The sequence below is a fragment of the Meleagris gallopavo genome, chromosome 5, assembly GCF_905368555.1.
Source record: "Meleagris gallopavo chromosome 5, MGAL_WU_HG_1.1, whole genome shotgun sequence".
Taxonomy (NCBI): Eukaryota; Metazoa; Chordata; class Aves; order Galliformes; family Phasianidae; genus Meleagris; species Meleagris gallopavo.
Genome location: NC_139408.1, coordinates 23,030,191 through 23,049,419, shown reverse-complemented (window position 1 = coordinate 23,049,419; position 19,229 = coordinate 23,030,191). Strand labels below are relative to the sequence as shown.

The window sequence follows — 19,229 nt, the reverse complement described above, 5'->3', positions numbered from 1 at the left end:
ATGCACTGCTGAACCCAGCACTAAATCTTCAGAAAATATGAAAGAGATGACCAGTCATCTTCAGCATCACCAGACAAACATGGTATGCCCTATCCTGAGAAACAGGGAAATATTCCTGAGAGACAGGAAAAGGGCAGCGTAGGAAACATGAGCGTGAAGGATTATGCTTTCCACAAATCAGAAGCACCGAACTTCTGTGTCAGATGCTTCTGCCTTGCAACTCGGGTCATATCCTGACGGGGCTTCATCGAGAGGCCTATCAGAGAAGTTGAGGAGCCCTGCTGGCCTAGCTCCAACACAGGTCTAGCAGGACAGCAGGAGTCAGAGAACTAGAGCAGCTCTGCTGAGTTGGAGCACTCACCCGTGTTGTATTTTTGCTGGACCTCTTTGACAACCTGTGTGTTTGCTGATCTCCGGAAAATCCCTTCTGTTGCGAGAGCTGTAAGATGAGAGCAGATGGAGATGGAAGATTGGTTATGTGGGAGTCTCTGGGAATGCTAGTATTAACAATCATAAATCCATGCTGTGGGGTGTTCAGACAGTTATCAACAAGTTCCTTTTTTTTTTTTTTTTTTTTTTTTTTTAACAGAACTGCAATTCTTCCTGCGTTCAGCAGCAGGCAAAGGATACAAGCAGCATTTACTACTCTTATACAAGTGACAGGATGGACAACTGAAAGAAAAATGTCTTCCAGCCATGAAACTGTACGACCTCTTCAAGGCTAACCCACTTGGGTCAGGCCTTTACACCTTACCCTATATTGCTGCCCTGCTGTGTCTGAACACACTGTGGATTAGAACAGGGTGGAAGAGAGGCCAACAGCACGGAATTAAGAAGGGCCCAGCCTCCCCAAGCACTTACCATGCTCCTGCAAATGAGCAATGGTCTCTCTGACCACCAGGGGAACAGGAGACTGATCAGGGCTCTTCTCCCGGAGACTGGGAAGAGACAAAAGGTTACAAATGACTGGTCCTCCCTGCCCTGCACACAGCCCTGAGACCTGAAGTTGCCTGAATGCGTACCAACTTTGACTGGGATGACAGAGTATCTTGCTATCCCTGTCTCCCTGATTCACCCCTTATTCCCATCATGAGAAGGCATTCACTGGACCAAGTCTGGGCTTATTACCACACCACAGGAATATTTCTCTGTCCTCCATAAAAATCACCACACATAGACACCAGGACAGAGGAGTTTCCAGAAGGTAAGGCTGCTAGTTACAAAGCAGTGAAGAGAGTTAAACTGTCTTGGTCTTTTCCCTGGTGGACGGGGCAGAGAGAAGCTGACACATGACAGAATGATACATAGGATAATTTTATCTACTCCATTTCTGTAAGGGAAAAAAAAGCCAACTCAATGGTTGTCAGGGAATGCCTAGTGATGCTGAGGCATCCACTGCCACCCTCACATTAGACAGTCCATGTACAACTTTATGGTATGCAGCTGTTCACCCCTCAGCCCACTAACAGGCTCAGGCACATAGCACCACAGGGGTGACATTAGGAAGCGTGGTGTTGAAGCTGGAAAAATGTATTCCCAGATTGCTTCAGAGGATCTGTCTGGCCACACAATCCTGGCTCCTCCTCATTTTCCTGCTGCAAAATCACAGTCAAAGTTAAAAATACCTTCAGCACTTAGGCAGTATCACTATCCCCTGCCAGTGTCTGTGTTTGCCTGTGTCACTGTGCAGGAATGAGGGCTGGAAATCAGTACAAGGGTGACTACAAACTATATGGAAAAAAACTAAAAAACAGATCTGCAACACTACTCACTAAAAATAGCACAGCCCTAAAGACACCTCAGTCAGCCTCTAACAGACTTCCTTTGTTTAGACAAAGCTTTTAATGGCATAAAGCTGTCCTCACGGTCCTTATTTTGCCCCTCCCTTAATGAGCCCTACCTAACTGCAGAAACAATCTCATCCTAATTTAGATAGGATCTAGGTTCTAGCCATGGAATGAAAAGGGTGAAACTGAACTGAGTCAATCAGAATCTGGATGCAGATAGAGATTCTCAGAAGGATGATTATAGTTTTGTATTAAGTCCAAACTGCAAAAAAATTTTACAGCCATCTCTGCAGCTGTTCAGCTATAAATACAGTGACCTCAAAACAGACCGACCAGGGCAATGACAACAAAATTCAGAGATACTTACTGTTGGAGCGAGACTCCAAACTGCTGGTTTGGCAGTGGTGGGCGTGGAGGCGTTGGCTTCTGGGGCACTTGCGAAGGTTTCTGGAGGGATCTGAGATATTCATCGTATCTGTGGCAAAACACAGGCTAGTAAAAAGCCACTCTACCTCCCAGAAAGAGCACAAACCCAGCACTGTACATGACCCACTGCTAACACATTAGTAACATCTCCAGCCTAGCACAGTTGATTTCACTTATGCAAATACAGGACAGGCAGGTCTGGAGCAACACAAACAAATACATGACTGCCAGAAAAAAAGCAGAGGATACATATGGAATCCAGAGCTGGAGCAGCTGAAGACCACAGCACAGGTAGGAGGCTAGGGCAGCACTGTTTGTGCTGAGGGACTAAGATTGTGGTGACTTCAGGAAGTCTCAAAGAGGAGCTGAACTGTGCCAAATGAGCAGAGCAAGTGCTTGACACAACAGATACATGCCACACAGTTTAGGTCAGTGTTAACTTCAGTAACTTGCAGAAAGCCCCTCAGGGTTGAATGGGAGAGGCATGGTGGGTGCTCCTATGGAGAAGTACTTTTACTTCAAGGGCAGAATTGGGCACTGGGATCAAAGACACACAAGAAAAACAGCAGGGAGAAACAACAGTCTTTATAGCAATTTATATTGCTCCTTCCAAAACCACTGCCTGGGTGGAATAATCCCTTCCTCCCCTTGCCTTTTGTCCAGTAAAATCCCCTCTTAGAGCCCTAAACAAATGGAAGACAAGCAACACTCTTACTTCAGCACTTGACTTGGGATTCCCAACTGTTCCAGCTTTACATACTCCTCCAGCTCACTAAGGAAGTTCACATAAAAAATCTTTCGTCCAAACTTAAAGCTGAAAAACAAGAGACAAGTAGGTATGTGAGGAATCAAGAAATCCAGTATCTGAAAAGCAGATTTCTTACAGGCAAGGAGAACAGGGGTCTGAGAGAAGCATTGATGAGGTAAAGGGGTAGGCATGGAGTAGCAGAGATGTTGCCCACACAGCTCTCCAACTCATGTATTTTACTTGGAGATGCGAAGACTTTCCAGGTCATGTTAGAAGCCCTAACAGAGGCAGCCTCCCTGAGCCCTGGATTTCTCCCTCCTAAGCAGCAGCTGGAAATAACTACTTTTCTATTATTTTATGGAGTTCAGATTTCAGCATCAATACAACGAGTTAACGGAATTTGTACTTTTGCTCTCACTTCCTTTTTTATTCTTAGCAGAATCTATAACACATTATTTCTAATTGGCTGGATAGCAAAGAGCAGCAAACTGTATTTTGTATTTCTCGTGTCTGAATATTTTTGAGCTCAGAAACAAGAAGGGACAGCACAGGGTGTGAGACTGCAGGGCAGGCTTGATAGCCCGCAATGCCTTGTGCTTCTCCGGAATGCTCCATTATTCCCCAGCATTGTGAGGATTGGGTGATCCTCCTGTAGTGCTTCCTACCTGATCAGAGGTTTGAAGAGAATCAGAAGGGTCTTGATGAACATGGTTGGATGCACAATATACAAGGCTTTGATGTTCTTCTTGTACCTGCGAAGAGAAGCTAAGTGAGCATGAACTGCTTTAAGAAGGGGGACCAACCTTTTCACAAGATTAAGACATTCTAGATGCTCAGTTCCTTTTGCATTCTGCCTCCCAGGCACCGCTCCCAAGTCACCAAGTGCCCTCTGCTTTTCCATGCTTCATTCTCATGTCAGGATGCCCAGCAGTCTAAGGGCACATACTACATTATTTTAAGATTTGCCCAGGAGCAGTGACAAGCCTCACCAGGAAATAACAGTTATACCACACAGCTGACACACTTGCACTGGTTTCTGGTTCTGCTCCTTGCCTATTGTCCTAAAAAATGCAATTTCAGAAGGAGCTGTGCATTCCACAATTCAGCCTGCAGCAGACAAAAACCCACCTCCACAAGCAGTAGAAACAGATGATAGTAAGATATGACCACCAAGCTACCTGGGAAAAAGGGGAAAGATCTTCTGTATGAGACTACAGAGCAGCATGCTGCATCTTGCCTGCTGTCCCCTACTCACTTGCGATCAAATTCCCTGTAGGCATCCCGCAGCCAGCTCAAGGATGGCTTGTTCTCACTAGTCAGGCCATGGTGTAGATACACCAGTGTGTAATCACTTTCCACATACTGGTCCAGTGTGAATTTCAGGTACCTGAAAACAGACAGCTCGTGAACTCACTTCATACTCTGCCACAAAGAGGCCCTTCCTCCTTTTAGTGTGCCATAACAGAGGACTGTATCCTCAACAACAGAGGTAAGCTCTTTGCAAGGACATGTTCAGATGAAGACGATACTCCACATGGACCTGGCCTCAGGAATCCAGAACCTGGAAATTATATTAACAGCAGCCTCTGAAGACACTACTTACCCCAGCAGTTTCACATGGTCGAGCTGATGACTTGGGGGCATCCGACAGGCACTGAACAAAATAACTTTCCTTCCATATTTGTCATCACCTGCAGATTAAATGTCAGAGATTACAAGAGTTTCAGAACTACGTTGTGGGCTTGACAGCAAAGGGGAAATGGAACATGGAAAACCACCATAACAAGGCAGAAGTCCAAAATGCCAAAGCTGACAGCAAAGATGAACCCAATTTTCAGTGGAGTTGTCATGAGCCTAGGATGAAAGCAGAAACCTGAGCACCAAGGGCCTGGCAAACTGGCAACATGAATAAAGAACAGAGTCCATGCTTCGGCCCTGAAGGAAGAGCAAGGACTAGAAGCCAGGAAGCTTCATGGCATATACAAATGGAGGCCTGCAGTACTCAAAGCATTCAGTGCTGCAACACTGCTCCTGGGGGCACTGCTCCTGTCACATGCATGCATAGGGAGGCACAGGAAAACTGCCCCTCACAGAGACAATAACCACTACAGTTCTTCTGCATGCAGTCCCAGACTAACTGTTCATGGTCTGGTGTGTGTATTTCTTGCTTCACCTAAAGCTTCATTCTGCACACGGAACAATGCCACTCCATACCCTGGAAGCCAAGAAATTCCCAGAAACAGGCAGCCCCAGCCACATCCCAGGAAAAAGTAAGCATCATCACAAGCCTCTTCTATGGATGGATCAGGTTAGGGCTGCTGGATTCTCCAGGCAGGGCTCAGGGTGAGCTGTGTGCTGCAGAACAAGCTATTGTTCACTGCTTCCTAGATTTTTCCATCCACAGTGGTATTTTCCCAAAGAGCTGCAAAGTGTGGTATAACTGAGTGTTCTATATCAAAAACCTATCAGAAAACAATCCTTATCACATTTAGAGCCAAATAGCCCACATAGCAACCTTATCTTAGGAGGGACATTCCCAACCACCTCTTAAGGCTTCTGAGGCAATGAGCTGAGTTTTCTTCCAAATATGTCTTCATACATCTGCATACTTCTACCAGCAGTGCTCTCCAACTCCATGAACGAAACCCAAGCAGGTGGGCATGGACAAGCTTAGCAGACATTCTGGGGAAACTGTGAGATTTAGATAATTAAGAACCAGGTCTGGATATACAGTCTATTGGAAAGTCTGGTTCTCTCCTAAACAGGCACACATCCAATTCACTTCCATAGAGATGACCTGCTTTTTTAGCAGCAGTGGAGGTGACATTGTTCCTTTAATGTGAAGAGTTCAAGTATTCCCATCTTTCTGGCTAGTCACCCGGCTATGCTTTATTGTCAATCAGGAGAAGAGAGCAGTGAAAGAGGTTACTGAGGTTATGTTCAAGAATACCCACCTCCCTTTCCATGGCACAACCATCCCATTCAAACCAAAACACAGAAAAGCAGCAAGGATCTCCACTTATGCAGGACAACCCTGCAGTACATCATTCCTCTTGAAAGATATCCGTTTCCCCCTGCTGGTTTTATGGCATTCAGAGCACGCAGCTGTTTTTTCACCCTTGCATGGGCTCCAGCAGCCAACTTTGTCCAGCTAGACTTGCCATGCAACAACTGAGATCTCACGTTAACAGCAGAACAAACCCGAGGCTTCCAGGAATACTGCCTATTAGTAAGAGACGACCACTTGCTGCTTCAGACAGCAGCCAAAGAATTCACATACACAGGCCGTGACACTGAGAAGCCCTTAACCCTGTCCTTTACCTCCATCCTGGCCAGAAGAACAGATTCTCTTTCTTCTTCTTCACCCCCATTTTTCAAGTTTCATTTTCAAGTCACTCACCAGACAACACAAGACAATTTATTGATGCACACAAGCCAGAGCCTCTACAAAGGTTAGGGACACCTGAGGCAGCACCAGGTACAGACCAGGAAAGGGCTGGTGTAGGCCATCACACTGACATACACATGCGCAGGTAAGGGGCGGTTAGGGAGGACACATGACCCAGAAAGCAGGACTAGGAGAGAGTGATGCAAGGATCATCTGGAACAACCAGATACAGCCACAGCCAGGCCACAAGACCAACATCACATTGCATATCCCATGGTAGCCCACTCTCTGCCTAGCCCAGAGTTTATTGGTAGCTTGCTATGAGGCTTTAGGGCTGGATTAAATGCATATAAGTTCTCTAAAATACAAAGATGAAGGCTAAGAAGTCCTGGAGGGGAAGACACCACACATTTTGACTCTTCTGCTTGCATGGCTTTGTCTAGAAGACAAAGGATCCTGCCCCCATAGAGCACCAAGAAGAGAGTAGCATCTGAGAACCTGATGAATTTTATAGCAACGAAAGAAAATGGGTGACAGATCTGTGCAGATTGTAGCTCTCGTGCTGAAGTCAGAACAGGTGCTATCTTCAGTTAAGTGAGGCTGTGATTCATATTGAAAGGGATGGCTTGAGGGCCTGAAAAGACTGAAGGCTTGATCGAGGAAGACTTTGGTTGTGAAGAACTACAGCACAGCACCACTGTCATGTGATGCTGCAGGTGACCACACAATTCAGCTTCCTGGGCACTGACTCCCAGCCTGGATAAATCACAAGCCAGGAACCAAACAGCTTAAGCATCTTTCTCTAGAATGGCATAACACTTACGGTGGGACCTACACAAAGTCTAGAATCTCATTGTTTTAAGAGCCTTGGATAAAATGTCTGGGATTAATAATAAAAGAAAAAAAATGATAATCTAGAGAGATGGCATGTTTCTCCTGGATAATTTCCAGGGCGAGTACTCTAAGAGATTACCCACAGTCATTTGGATCACTGAAAAAGAAGTGACCCTAAGTGAATTTTTGCATGAGCACTCCATACCCATCACTGCATTCTGAGTTTCACTTCAGTTCTGTCACACTGAGCTCAGCTTGACAACATAGAAACGCTTAAAAAAACTGAATGTCAATCCTGTTTTCTCCTGACATAAATCTGATCAGTCTGACTTCTCCAGATATATTGAAATTCAGCTCCTGAGCATTGAAGATAAACAATCAGTTGTTGCAATTTATAAGCAAGAATGTAAGGCCCACTCCGTGCATTCTTGATTGCCAGAAGAAACTGCCTCCAGGTGGCCTCTGCCTCAGGCCAAACAAATCCTTACCGCATCTGATCTTTCCCAGATGCTCCATCCCTTACACTATTTGCTTGCCCATTTGCAATATTAATCAATTAACTAACTCTTTTTTTTACCCCTTCTTTGCAATTGCAAGTAGCTAAGGTTTCCATTGTGCACAACTGTAGACCAGGAAGTAATTACTCAGCTTCTCAGGAATAGTTAACAGCTAACCAAAAAAGAAGCAGTTATACACTTTGGTACTCACAGAGCCAAACCATCAGAGCAGGACCATACTTCTAGAAGGAATGAAGACTAAATACCAAAATTAACATTTCAGATGGCAACCTGTATCAATGCAAACATATCAGGAGAAATTCATATTAAGGCAGCAGTGTGGTCCTGAGACAGAACTCTGTATTAAACATATCTGTACAGCCAAAATGGAAAATAAACGCTTGACTTGCAAACCTTGCTTTGGACTTTTAAGTGCTTCTCCTGAAAATTACCAGTCAGCCTTTCTGCCACCATCTGATGTTAGCAGCTTAGCCAGCAATAGAACTGCAGTCTAGGGACCCAGTTCATTCACCAGGTACTCTCAGCCAAGAATCCACTTTGAAGGAAGATTCAAATGAGAATAAACTGGTACTTCAATACTGAGAGAATGCAGACAGATCAAATCTGACACCCAAGCTAGTGTTATCAGAAAAACAACAAAGTGGGCAGTTTGGGGATGAGGAAGGGACATCACTGCAGAAATCTGGAACACCACTCCAAGTTTCACAAAACTTAGGATGTTTCAGAGCCACTGTCAGTTTAAAAAAAACAACAAAAACCTTCTCTAATATAATTTCAAGTCCCTGCTGAACACAGCTGAGCAGTGTTTAAGTATCATTGGTAGATTTTTTTTTTTTTTAAATATCTGTTGAACTCCACACTGGATTCAACCTCTCAAGAAAAGAAAGAATCCCAAAGTGGCAGTATTTTAATATATAGTATCTTCCACCTAGACATTCTGTCTCCATCAGAACACAGCAAACAGGGGAGAAGCATCCATATAATGAGGTGATGAGGATCAACATTTCCATGGACCATACAAAGGTTCTGGCCTGCTGTTCAGAAACAGCAGAAAGAATTTCACACCAGAAGAGAATTTCATCTGCACTGAGGAGTGTGAAAGCACTGGCAGCCAAATTGTTAAGGCTTGGGATTGAAGTCCAGAATATGAACAAATGCTCAACAAGCACAGAGTAGTTTAGCACAGTTTCAGGCTAGAATGAGGCACAAGTTACCAAAATACATCATCTCTGCAGCCAAATGCAGAAGAAATTGATAACAGTAGCTTTCATCTGGAGAATCCAATTGTAGTGCCAGCTGCATAACAGGTGAATGCAGCAGCAGGTCTAATGAAGGGAGAGGAAGCAATCCTAGGATGAACTTCTAGAGCACACATGACAACAGGGTAAGCGTTCAAACTGAGCAGGACCAGCAGGCCACCACCAGAAGAGGAACAGAATTTACACGGAGACCAGAGAGCCCCAAAGCACCACAGGGAAAGCCCGCAGGCTAAAGTTGGCTCAGATGATTCCACTGTGCCTGAGGCAGAGGTGCAGTCCTCAGAGAACAATTTGGTGCAGCCTTTGGACTCCTGAAAAGTTGCCAGCACGGCCTGAGGCTGAGCAAAGTTTGGGCTCCCTTGAGATAACCCAGCTACAGGCCACAGTCATGCTAAAGGAATACCATGATCTACAGTATCACAAAAAATCTACCTACCTGGTTGGGCCCCATCAAGTGCACCCTGGTCTGGAGGAACAGAAACAAAGTTATAGCAAGCCAAGTTTTGCACTCTTTCCCAGAAAGTAATCTTCAGTATGAAGTCTCAGTATCTAGTGAGACTGCCACTGAAATGCATTTACTTGCTGTCTTGCAGCAGTGAAACCCCTTTCACTTTATCTTTTCTACAAGCTCCTCTCTCTCCAGAGCAACCATAGCTATGAAGTAGAGGTGGTTACTGTCATCCAGGACAGCTGGGTCTCTTTCTTCAGATTGCAACAAATTCCGTATTACCGTGATCCAGTTTCTGGCCTTTGTAAGCTATAGTTACACTCCCTTCACCAACAAAATGGCAACTGCTGGACTGCTACTTTTAAAAGGGTTTAATGCAACTAATTCTGTCACTCATGGTCCTTCAAAGAACCACAGAAGTGTACAGTGGGTGGCATCACACTGAATAAATAACCAATTATAATACAACTAACAGCCTGTTTGGAAAGAAGCCAAAACTCACTAATAAGAATATGAGGACAATTTAGACCTACAACATAGCTTTCAAAACAAATCTTTTTATTAGATTCTGAATTAAAAAAAAAAAAAAAAAAGAGAGAAAGAAAGAAAAAGCCTATTAGAGGTGAAAAATTGCTTTCTCTGGAAAGGGAGAAAGCTATGAAAGTGTTTATTGCCATCCCCGCACCCCCTCCATCACCAGCTATATACACTCTACAAACCCAAATGGAACTGTTGACACAAAAGGATGAGCTGAGCAGAGCCCTAAAGAGAAACACTGTTCTACTGATCTCTCTTAGAAACCTTAGAAACTTAAGATTCTCTTAGAAATTCTGCTCCCATGATCTCACATCTCAAAACATGGAGCAAAAACTGGGCTTTCTTTAGATGGGCCCTATTCTACAGAAGCAACACATCATTCTGTATCATACAGATACTCTTTAAAAAGTTAAAGCCATAAGCTACAACCAAATACAGCAGAACTGCAGTTGTCCTGAGCCAACAAGAACGCACCATACTGGAAGGGAAAGGATCCTTAGTAGAGCCCTTTGCTGAGTACACCGGCCACCAAAAGAACGCTGCAACAAACTTCTGACATCAGCTTTGTCTGCAACTTCTGCCTTTGCCTGCTTAGCGCAACAGTAGCTACTGTGCCCTACCTTTAGATCTCCCCGGGTTATTCACCAACAGTGACACCAACGATCAGCACTAGTTACAACTTTGGTACCTGCAGCCAACAGCCAGCTACAGGGGTTCTCAGGTAGGTTTGGTATCACGCACCAAGAAAGACATCCTCTGCAGTCTCGTAACATTCAAGAAGGTACACTCCTTGCACACCACCTTGCTTCCCCACCTCAAAAGCAGATCTTACTACACACTAGTATCAAGCCTTCTCTGCAACAACAGTCGTGTGGCTACCAATTTAATGGTGTGAGGAAGCAGATTTCCCACAAGCCTAGCAAATACATGCTCTAAGCGTCCGTAAGGCCTTGAGGTTATCAGGTGGAGACTATGCAGCTGATAGCAATGGCCAGTCTCCTGACAACTGCTACATCATCTCCAGCTCCAGTCCAGCAGAAAATTCATCTGCCAACTCCACGTTAAGCTCCAGTCTTCGTTTTGCAAAAAGGAAGAAAACAGTTTTCTGTGGAAAAATGGGAATCCTGATGAACATCATGCAGGTTTGCCTATTGACTGCAAAGGTGGCAGAGCAGTACTTCTGACTGGGCAGAAGAACGAGGAAGGAACGTGTTAGAAGAGAACAATCAAGAGACCTGCCCTTCCCACACATCCCAGATTTCAAGTAGGAACACCTTCAGACTGTTATTAACTATCTGCCATATTCCTGCAATTCAGCCCTCTGCTGAAATTCAAAGCCAAGATTACATCACATTAGTTTGCCTCAATCTTAAGCAGATGGAAGCAGAACCTCTGCCATAGAAGAATCTGCATTAGGAAACAAAAACTTTGAACCGAAGTTTGGGATAGCTGATCAACAGCCTTCAACCAGAAGCCTACGCTTCCTCCAAACGCTGTGTGATGTAAGGAAAAAACCACACTTTGCAGAAGTGGTTTGTGCAGTGAAACCGAGCCACCTCTGCTCCAACTTTTAGCCACATGCAAAGACAAATTTATCTGCTCGCAAAAAGGGCAACTCAAAATCAACAAGAGCACAACCACATGCAGTCCTCTCCACAGCCCCCCTAAGATGCTCCAGAAACAGACACCTGAAGGCTGAAGTCTGTAAGGACAGGCAAAGAGTATCAGCTCTTTCTTTCAGAAAAGCACTATATCCCAGAACCAACAGAAGCTTTCCCAAAACTAAAATATTCGTAGATTCATAACTGTGTCATTGCAATCCCTTGGAACCATGGTCTGGAAGCCTTTTGCTCTGTCTTCCTGTGACACACCACCTCTAAGGACAGCAATGCCATGCCAGCAACTTCCAGGGCAACAAACAGCCTCTTCCAAGGAAGATCCCAGCTCCCAAGAAGAGATAGGAGCACAGAGCACAAAGGGACCTTCCATGGAACTGCTGCACTATTTTGAAGCACAGAAAAAAAACCACCACATTTTTCTGCCGAACTATGCAAAATGTTTATGAACCATTTTCTTCCCCTTAAGGCCAGATAGTTATGATATTCAAATGCAGCATGAGTTGCACTGAGTCATAAATTAAAGTCAGCTAGAAAACGAGTGGTTCGAAACAGTATTTTTGTATTGTTTATGAACATCATCCTGCAATAAGCAATTACTGCTCTGACCACACAGGATAACCCTGGGATCTCAGCCTGAGGATGGGAACCAGCCTTCTGCTCTTCTCTCAAAATAGCATCAGCACCCAGAATACATTTCAAGGAAAGCACAAACAGAATTAGCCATAAGCTTTCTACTCTACAGTGTAAAACAGGGAGGACACAGAACAGAAAGCTAACAAAAAAACAGAATGGATAAAACTACTCTTCATATTGGCTGCCGATTGCCAATATTTACAAGAGAGCTGGGGTGGAGCCACTTGGTTTCATGGCAAGTGTTCACTGCAGCTAAAAATGCTGACAAGCACAACTTGTCAGTACAGCCAGATCCAAACTGTTCCATTTCAATCCTCCAGTGAGATTTTTTACTCCTTGGCTACTTTCAAACAGACTTTTCCAGATTTTCCCAGACTGCTCACTTCCAGTGACAGCCCAAAGAACACTAACAGTTCAGAGAATCAGACAGTGTAATGTTGTTAATTATTGACCAAGAAAACTGAACAAACTGTTTCACCTCAGAACCCAGATTACAATTCCAGACCCTTTGATCCACTTTATAGTTTCCACTTCCAGAAGATGAGACAGCAGTGAATCTCACAAACCAGGGGCCAGCAAATCCCCTACCCAGAGCTGTGTTTCTTCAGTTAAGTAAGGCACTGCACCACATTTTGTGGGGAAAACTATCATACATTTTCAAATTAGCTCTGGTGAAAAGTAGCCCCTAACAGCCAACAACTGACAGCTCTTTGAGATGCTTCTGAGCTATATAGAGACACAAAGCCAGAGAACTCACTAGAAACACAAATTCAGACCATGGTGGAGAAGAGGGCTCCTTCAGAAAGCAAGCACACCTCCCAGGCAGCCATCATAGCTCCCTGAAGTCCTTCCAGGAAGTGAGGAAATTTTTAGTGCACTGCGCTAGACATCTGTGACAAATGGCTGCTTTCCAGCAGCACTGAGATGCACCTCCCTTGCAGTGACACTCCATTCACAGCGCTTGTAAAACAACCACTGTGTCGTTACCTTAGAACAGAAATCCCACAGAAAGACTGGTGCTCATGTCAGGAGGCAGCCCTCAAAGTGTATCCTTCTCTGAGCTGATGACATTCCAGTCTTATCAACGTCTGTGATCTAAGTACTCTGCTAAGCTCTTGGCTTTTGTCTGGGGTGAACAACAGTATTATTTAACTAACTAGCTCCCAGAGTTTAGAAACAGTTTCTTCTATCATTATGTTCCAGCCACTACCAGTGAAATGGCAGGAGTCCACACATCTGATCCTTTCCAATTTCAACAACAGGAAGATTAGTGCAGATTCATATTAACTCCAGTCCTGAAAAGCCAGCCCACAGAAAGGGTTACTTACATATCTGCAAATCAAAAAATCGGAAGACACAATGGCTCCAACGCTAAATGCCTGTCATTCAGCAACAAAGACACAGAGGGAGACAAAAAAGGATGAGGTTTTAAGTTGCCCGTTATCCTTTGCAATACGAGAGGACAATAGAAAGAAACCTCATTCTAATGACAGCTCAAGAAAGACTGATGTCCGGACAACACATGCCAAGGTAAGCTGCCCACAGCTTCCGCCTCTGCTTCTCTGCAAATTCATATTTGGGGCAAGAACCAAGGTACAGAGAAGTAGCAAGAGAAAGGGGATGAGGTGGCTGCAGTTGGTCAAGTAGGAAGTGTGTCAAGTCCCAACAGGTTGAAAAGGCTTTTTTTCTTAAACAAGGAATGCAAGACAAACTAGAATGACCCTTCTCTCAGACTTACCGTAGCAAACTGAAAATTATCTCCAGCTGTCTTTCTCATGGATGACCCAGTAGGAAACTATCGAGGGTTAGAGCAATTAAAATAATACTGGTAAGACAACCATAAAGAAGAAATCAGAATGCTTGTGATTCTGAGTGATCACCTCCTTACTTCCAGTGGGCCTTGGGCCTCTTCCCCATTTTTCAGGTCTCTAAAATATGCCATGTATGGACAGGATGGCAAGCCCTGGCCATTCAGATACAGTAGAGCTTCCAGACCTACTCAGTCAGCTGAGGAAGCTCACAACTGTGCTGCATAACTAGGTAATTTGTGTGACATTATCACATAGAATCCACATCCTGTGCTCAAGGCCACACCTAAAATAATTCAGCAAAAGCAAGCAAGTCCACTAATAATATAATCAAGCCAACAACAGTTGAGAAAGAATGCAAGTTTAACCAAGGTCAATAGAAAATTAAAACTTATTGCAAACAGTCAAGAAGTTCGATGCTCCTTTTCTTTATGATGCCAGCTGTCACTGCCACATGGGCATGGCAGATGATTCCTCCACTATATTAAAAAAATGCCTTCCTCAGACCAGTTGCAAAGATATCAAAGGAGAAAACAGAGAAAAGGCCATTACCTGCTACTTCCACAATGTGGTGCCTGGCAATATCGTAGTAGGGATCATCCCATCGCAGGTGAGTGACAGCCTCAGGGGAGCCTTTGGAGTCCTCTGCACAAAACATATGGAATAACCACTTAAAAAAATGGATCTGAATGTCTCAGCTAGTTTCCCTGACCTCCTTGGGCAACAGTTCACTGCACAGTAATTGAATGGATTCATAAAGGCTTTTAAAGCCCAGTTTTCCAGACCTATCTCCTACATGGAAGTTCAAGACCTTTCCACCCAGGCAGATCAAACTATCCTGCAAGAGACAATAAGAGAGGATATTTCAGCCTGACAGTGTGTCTATGCTGCCACCGCTAAAGTACAGTTGGTGCCATAACCGAGAAGAGCATATTTACATCACCTGGCTTTGAACTGTTAACATTGTTCAATGGAAGAGCTAATCCACTTGGGTGTGGTGCAACAGAAATGCACCTATAAAGCTTTCAGGAGAAGCTGGGACTTTCTACGTATGTAGATACGACCACAATGTTGCAGGAGAAACAGCTCTAATTTTGCCTAAACCCTGACCCCAAACAAGGATACTGACCTGATTTGGGAAAAGCAGGGTCTTCATCTGCCGGCCAGTTCTTATCATCTATGGAGGCCAGTTTGAGCTGGCTGAGGGACTGGTTGGTATCATCCAAGTTCAGGTCATCCTGAAGCTCTGAGAGTGGATCTGCAGCCATGGTCTACAAGTATTGCAGTTTATTTTGCAGCGTCTAGAACAAGATCTGCAGAAATCACTAGGTGAGACACAGAAATCACAGTTTCCATCCCCAAAAAACTCTCCTCGTTGATTTTTCCCAAAGCCTGCTTTATCTTTACCTATCCAGAGAACGTGTTCCCCTCCCCCTCTTCCTCCTCCAAGCCAGGAGCACTGACATATGTCAGATTCTTTTGTGTCAATTGCTATCAAAAGCACATCAGGAGCCTACACCAACCCTCTCAGTGAGGCTGTTTGACCACAGCTGTGTCCAAATTAGTTTCACTCCTCAAACCAGAGCAGCAGCAAGATGCCGAGGAAGGCAACAAGCTATGCCAGCCCGTGCCCAATACTCTCACTGCAGCTAAGAGCTCCTCTCCCTCTGACGAGCTGGCAGAAAGCCCAGCTGTTTCCATAGCTGGCCCAGCGCTGGAAGCTTTCCCAGGAATCAACCCCTTCTCCCCATGAGGGAAGGTCAGAGCGCTCAGCAACACTAAAGCGGTTGCTTCAGTGTTGGGATCTGCACATAGAAGCAAACAGCTCAGAGCTTCTTAAAGCAGGATTCTGCAGGCTAGTAAGACGGAGAGAACAATACACGTAAAACCCTAATCTCCTTTCAGCATCACCCAGCAAATACTTCTGCTGAAGAATTGCAAAACTACAGAAATCATTGCTTCAATTTAAAGCCCTATTGCTAGAATGAGTATTTTTCACTAATACTGCCATACTAAGGATAACGAGGAGTTAAGTGTGTCCAAGAAACAAACAACTGTGTCGCAAATATTTCTCACCCTCACTTGAAGCAGCAGTTTGTCAAACCAGAAGTGAGGTAGCACAACAAAGGGCACCTCCTAAGGGCACTGGTCCTCAGGGAAGATCCCCAGGAAACAACTGTCATCCACTAATGTCAGTCTGCTGGAAACAAGCAAGGAAACTCAGGACAGGACAGATATGCTGACCTGGACTGCTCAAACAGACCTAAGTCAGCATCACCACATGGACAGTAATTCAACAGCCAACAGGCAGCAAGCCAAGAGGAACTGTAGGAACACAAAATGATACCTTGCATCAGCAAGATTCCCTGTAACACCGCTGCTCTGACAGGCTTCTGCTCATTTTGCCTTACGAGGGGAGCAAAGAGCTAAAAGATGATCTGAGGAGGCACACTGCCTTTGTGTGGAAAGAAGATAATCACAGTAAAGCTATTTCCTTTAGCAGAACGAAGGGGGCAACAATATATTGCATCCCTAGAGCTTGACTGTGTGTATCTATCCAGAGAAAATGATCAAGCCCTGAGGACATGACCTGCAAGAGACCAAGGACTGGAAGGTGTCACAGCCATGTTCAGGGCAACACTCAAGACCAAGCTTGATGTATTTTGAGAGAAAAGGAAATGGAACAGTTACCATTTGTCCCCTCCCCCTAGATTGCTGCAAAAGCTTACCTCCTGTTGTCCCTTATCTCTTACTCACCAGTTTACAACCAGTTTTCACTTCTCTCAGTCTCCCAGAGGGCAAGGGGCCTTGCTAAGCAAATGAAATTGGATCCCCAAAACATGAAAGAGCAAGATGCATCTGGACAGCAGATAGTCAAGGCTGTATGGCAAACACACAGGGTCTGACCACTGCAGCCAAGCAGAGGCCCAAGCAAGGCCATTCCCTGCCCTCTCACAAGGACCGAGAGCCGCCTGACCTCTCCGTTCCCAGAGGAGCAGAGAGTCAAGAAATCAGGTTCTTCTGAACCATGAGCTCATGCCAGAGCCACGCAGCAACAGGGCCAAATGACAAGCAACTCCCCACCCCTAGCAACTGCTCTGATTTCTATGGTAACGCCAGGCACCGATTCCTATGACTCAGTGAGCTGAAAGCATTCCCGCTGCAGCTCAGCAGCCCCACCACCCAGCCCTGTGCAGGGCACGCAAAGCGTACGCAGCTCCCAAGCACTCCTCACTCCAGTGGGCAGAGACCTTACCCACCTTCAGCTGCTACCATCCGCTGACCCAGGGAGATGTCTTCTATACCGAGCTCTTGAGGATGCCCCGTACAACAGTGTCCCCTGAGCAGTCTTGATGCTCTCAAGGACCAAATCCAAACCTTCCTACAGAAGAGCAATAGTACTGCCACAGGGCCAGCAGGACACCAAGTTTCCCTACTTCTCACTACAAGGACCACAGCTTGGCTCCAGAGACAACTGGCAGCACATCATCAGGGCCATAAATGTTGGTTATTTGACAGCACTGGCAGACTTCCCCTTTGGCACGCTCCTAGAATTAATGCTAGTGTGGCACCATGAGGAAGGAAGAGGTCACCAGTAGGATGTCTACAGTTCCCTGGGCAGAGACCAGCAGGTATGCTCCTGCCCAAACCTGCCTTCCCCCTTGGAAGTCAGAGCAGGCTCCCCAGGTATCTCCTTGCACTGTTCACTAGCAGGTAGGCAGCTCTGTTTCTGCTTCTCAATTCTAGGTTAGTGCCTCATGGCAGTTAATGGCAGGAGAACCCAGAGAAGACCTCTCAGATTTCAGGTTCTGCTTGTGAAGCACACTGTAGGTCCCAGAGAGCTTCAGAGGGCTTTCTGCAGAATTTCCCCTGCCTTTTCCCACCGGTGCAAAGGACAGAAGCATGAAGTCTCTCACATCATAGCAATTCAGAAAAACATAATGCTCTAGATGTCCAGGAACTGGTGGGCACTGAGAAGGAGGTGAGAGCTGGGAGGTAAGAAACTAAACATGGAATTGAAACCAGGACAGCTCTAATGCTAAGGTCCTCACAAGTCTACACACTTCATTTTCTGACAGTGTGGCTGCATACGATTTTTTCCATCTCCTCAAAACGGGCCATAAGCAGGACCTGCCACTGACTGGGACGTCCATCCTGCATCAGTATAAGGGCGAAACGGCTGTCAGAGAACAGCACCTCACCAGAGGTAACACAATCTAAGAACATCACATTCAGTGGATAATTAGCATGAGGAGATGCAAACCATACAGCCTGCACGGCCAATCACAACGCAAGGACAATTACGTTCCCAGATTTAAAAAGTTAAAAGCCTACTTAAACATTTCAAAACAAAAGAATCACACTTGGAACCAGAAGCATTTCTCTAAAGAGCCAACTGCTTCCATTCCTCCCAAGCACTTTCTGCTCCTCTCCGAGTGCTCTCAGCACTCGCCAAGCCACGTGCTTTGCCCTCCAGCCAAAAAAAGACTCTTTTGCTAGCAGAGAAGCGGTGCAGAACAGCACGTTCTGCAGGAGGGAAACCTCAGCCCTCTACAACACAACCTTCACACCAATTCTGAGCGGGGCGCTCCTCAGACAAAACCCTGTCCCTGCTGCCACCCGCAACTCCCGCCGGTTTCACTTCAATTGCAGGAACTTCTGTTTTTCCGTACACATCAACCAAACTCCTGCACCACGCTGCAGCCTTCAGCAAACACAGCTCGGTAACGCACGGCAGTACCGAAAGCATCAGAAGTAACAACTCTTACCAGGTACAGCCCCGCGGGAGGGCTCTTTTCCCCGCTGCAAAGCATTAGTCGCTCAGCAGCACACCGCCGGCGTTCCCGGGCTCCACACGAAAAGCCCCGGGACGATTCTCCCCGGACACACGGCCACGGACGGAGCCCGGCTCAGGCGCCCAAGTGGGGCCACTTCCCGCCCGGCCCTCCGGCACCTCCTCCTCCCCAGCAGCCCCGCCCTGCCGCCACCCCGCACAGGACAAGCCTGCTAACACCCGGCCTCGGGGCTCGGCAGTCCGGGCCCAGCCGCGTCGCTCGCCCCCTCTGCCGCCGGTACCTGCGGTGTCCTCCCGGCCCGGCCCGGCCCGCCCGCCAGGCCCCTCCGGCATCCGCCTCCCGCCGGAAGCGCTGCCCGTCGCCGGGGAAACGCCGCTCCGCCCTCGCGGGACGCCGTCCGGCCGCGCCCGTCGCCGCCTCGCACCGTT

At 46.1% G+C, this 19,229-nt stretch overlaps 1 protein-coding gene across 3 annotated transcripts in view; it reads right to left on the bottom strand.

Moving 5' to 3' along the window:
- The window catches only part of ARHGAP1 (Rho GTPase activating protein 1), a 25,269-nt gene extending 6,040 nt beyond the window's left edge, over positions 1 to 19,229 (bottom strand). The window contains exons 1-10 of one of the 3 annotated variants that reach the window (XM_085224724.1): positions 19,082 to 19,229; positions 15,135 to 15,318; positions 14,558 to 14,650; positions 4,565 to 4,652; positions 4,217 to 4,348; positions 3,627 to 3,713; positions 2,929 to 3,027; positions 2,155 to 2,262; positions 862 to 938; positions 362 to 439 (exon numbers count right to left, since the gene is read on the bottom strand). In XM_085224724.1, the coding sequence (XP_085080850.1) occupies positions 362 to 439; positions 862 to 938; positions 2,155 to 2,262; positions 2,929 to 3,027; positions 3,627 to 3,713; positions 4,217 to 4,348; positions 4,565 to 4,652; positions 14,558 to 14,650; positions 15,135 to 15,273 (901 nt within the window). In that variant the 5' untranslated portion in view covers positions 15,274 to 15,318; positions 19,082 to 19,229. Of the gene's footprint in view, positions 1 to 361; positions 440 to 861; positions 939 to 2,154; positions 2,263 to 2,928; positions 3,028 to 3,626; positions 3,714 to 4,216; positions 4,349 to 4,564; positions 4,653 to 14,557; positions 14,651 to 15,134; positions 15,319 to 18,774; positions 18,923 to 19,081 lie in introns of those variants that run through there. The other 2 variants (XM_085224726.1, XM_085224725.1) reach the window with 2 other exon arrangements.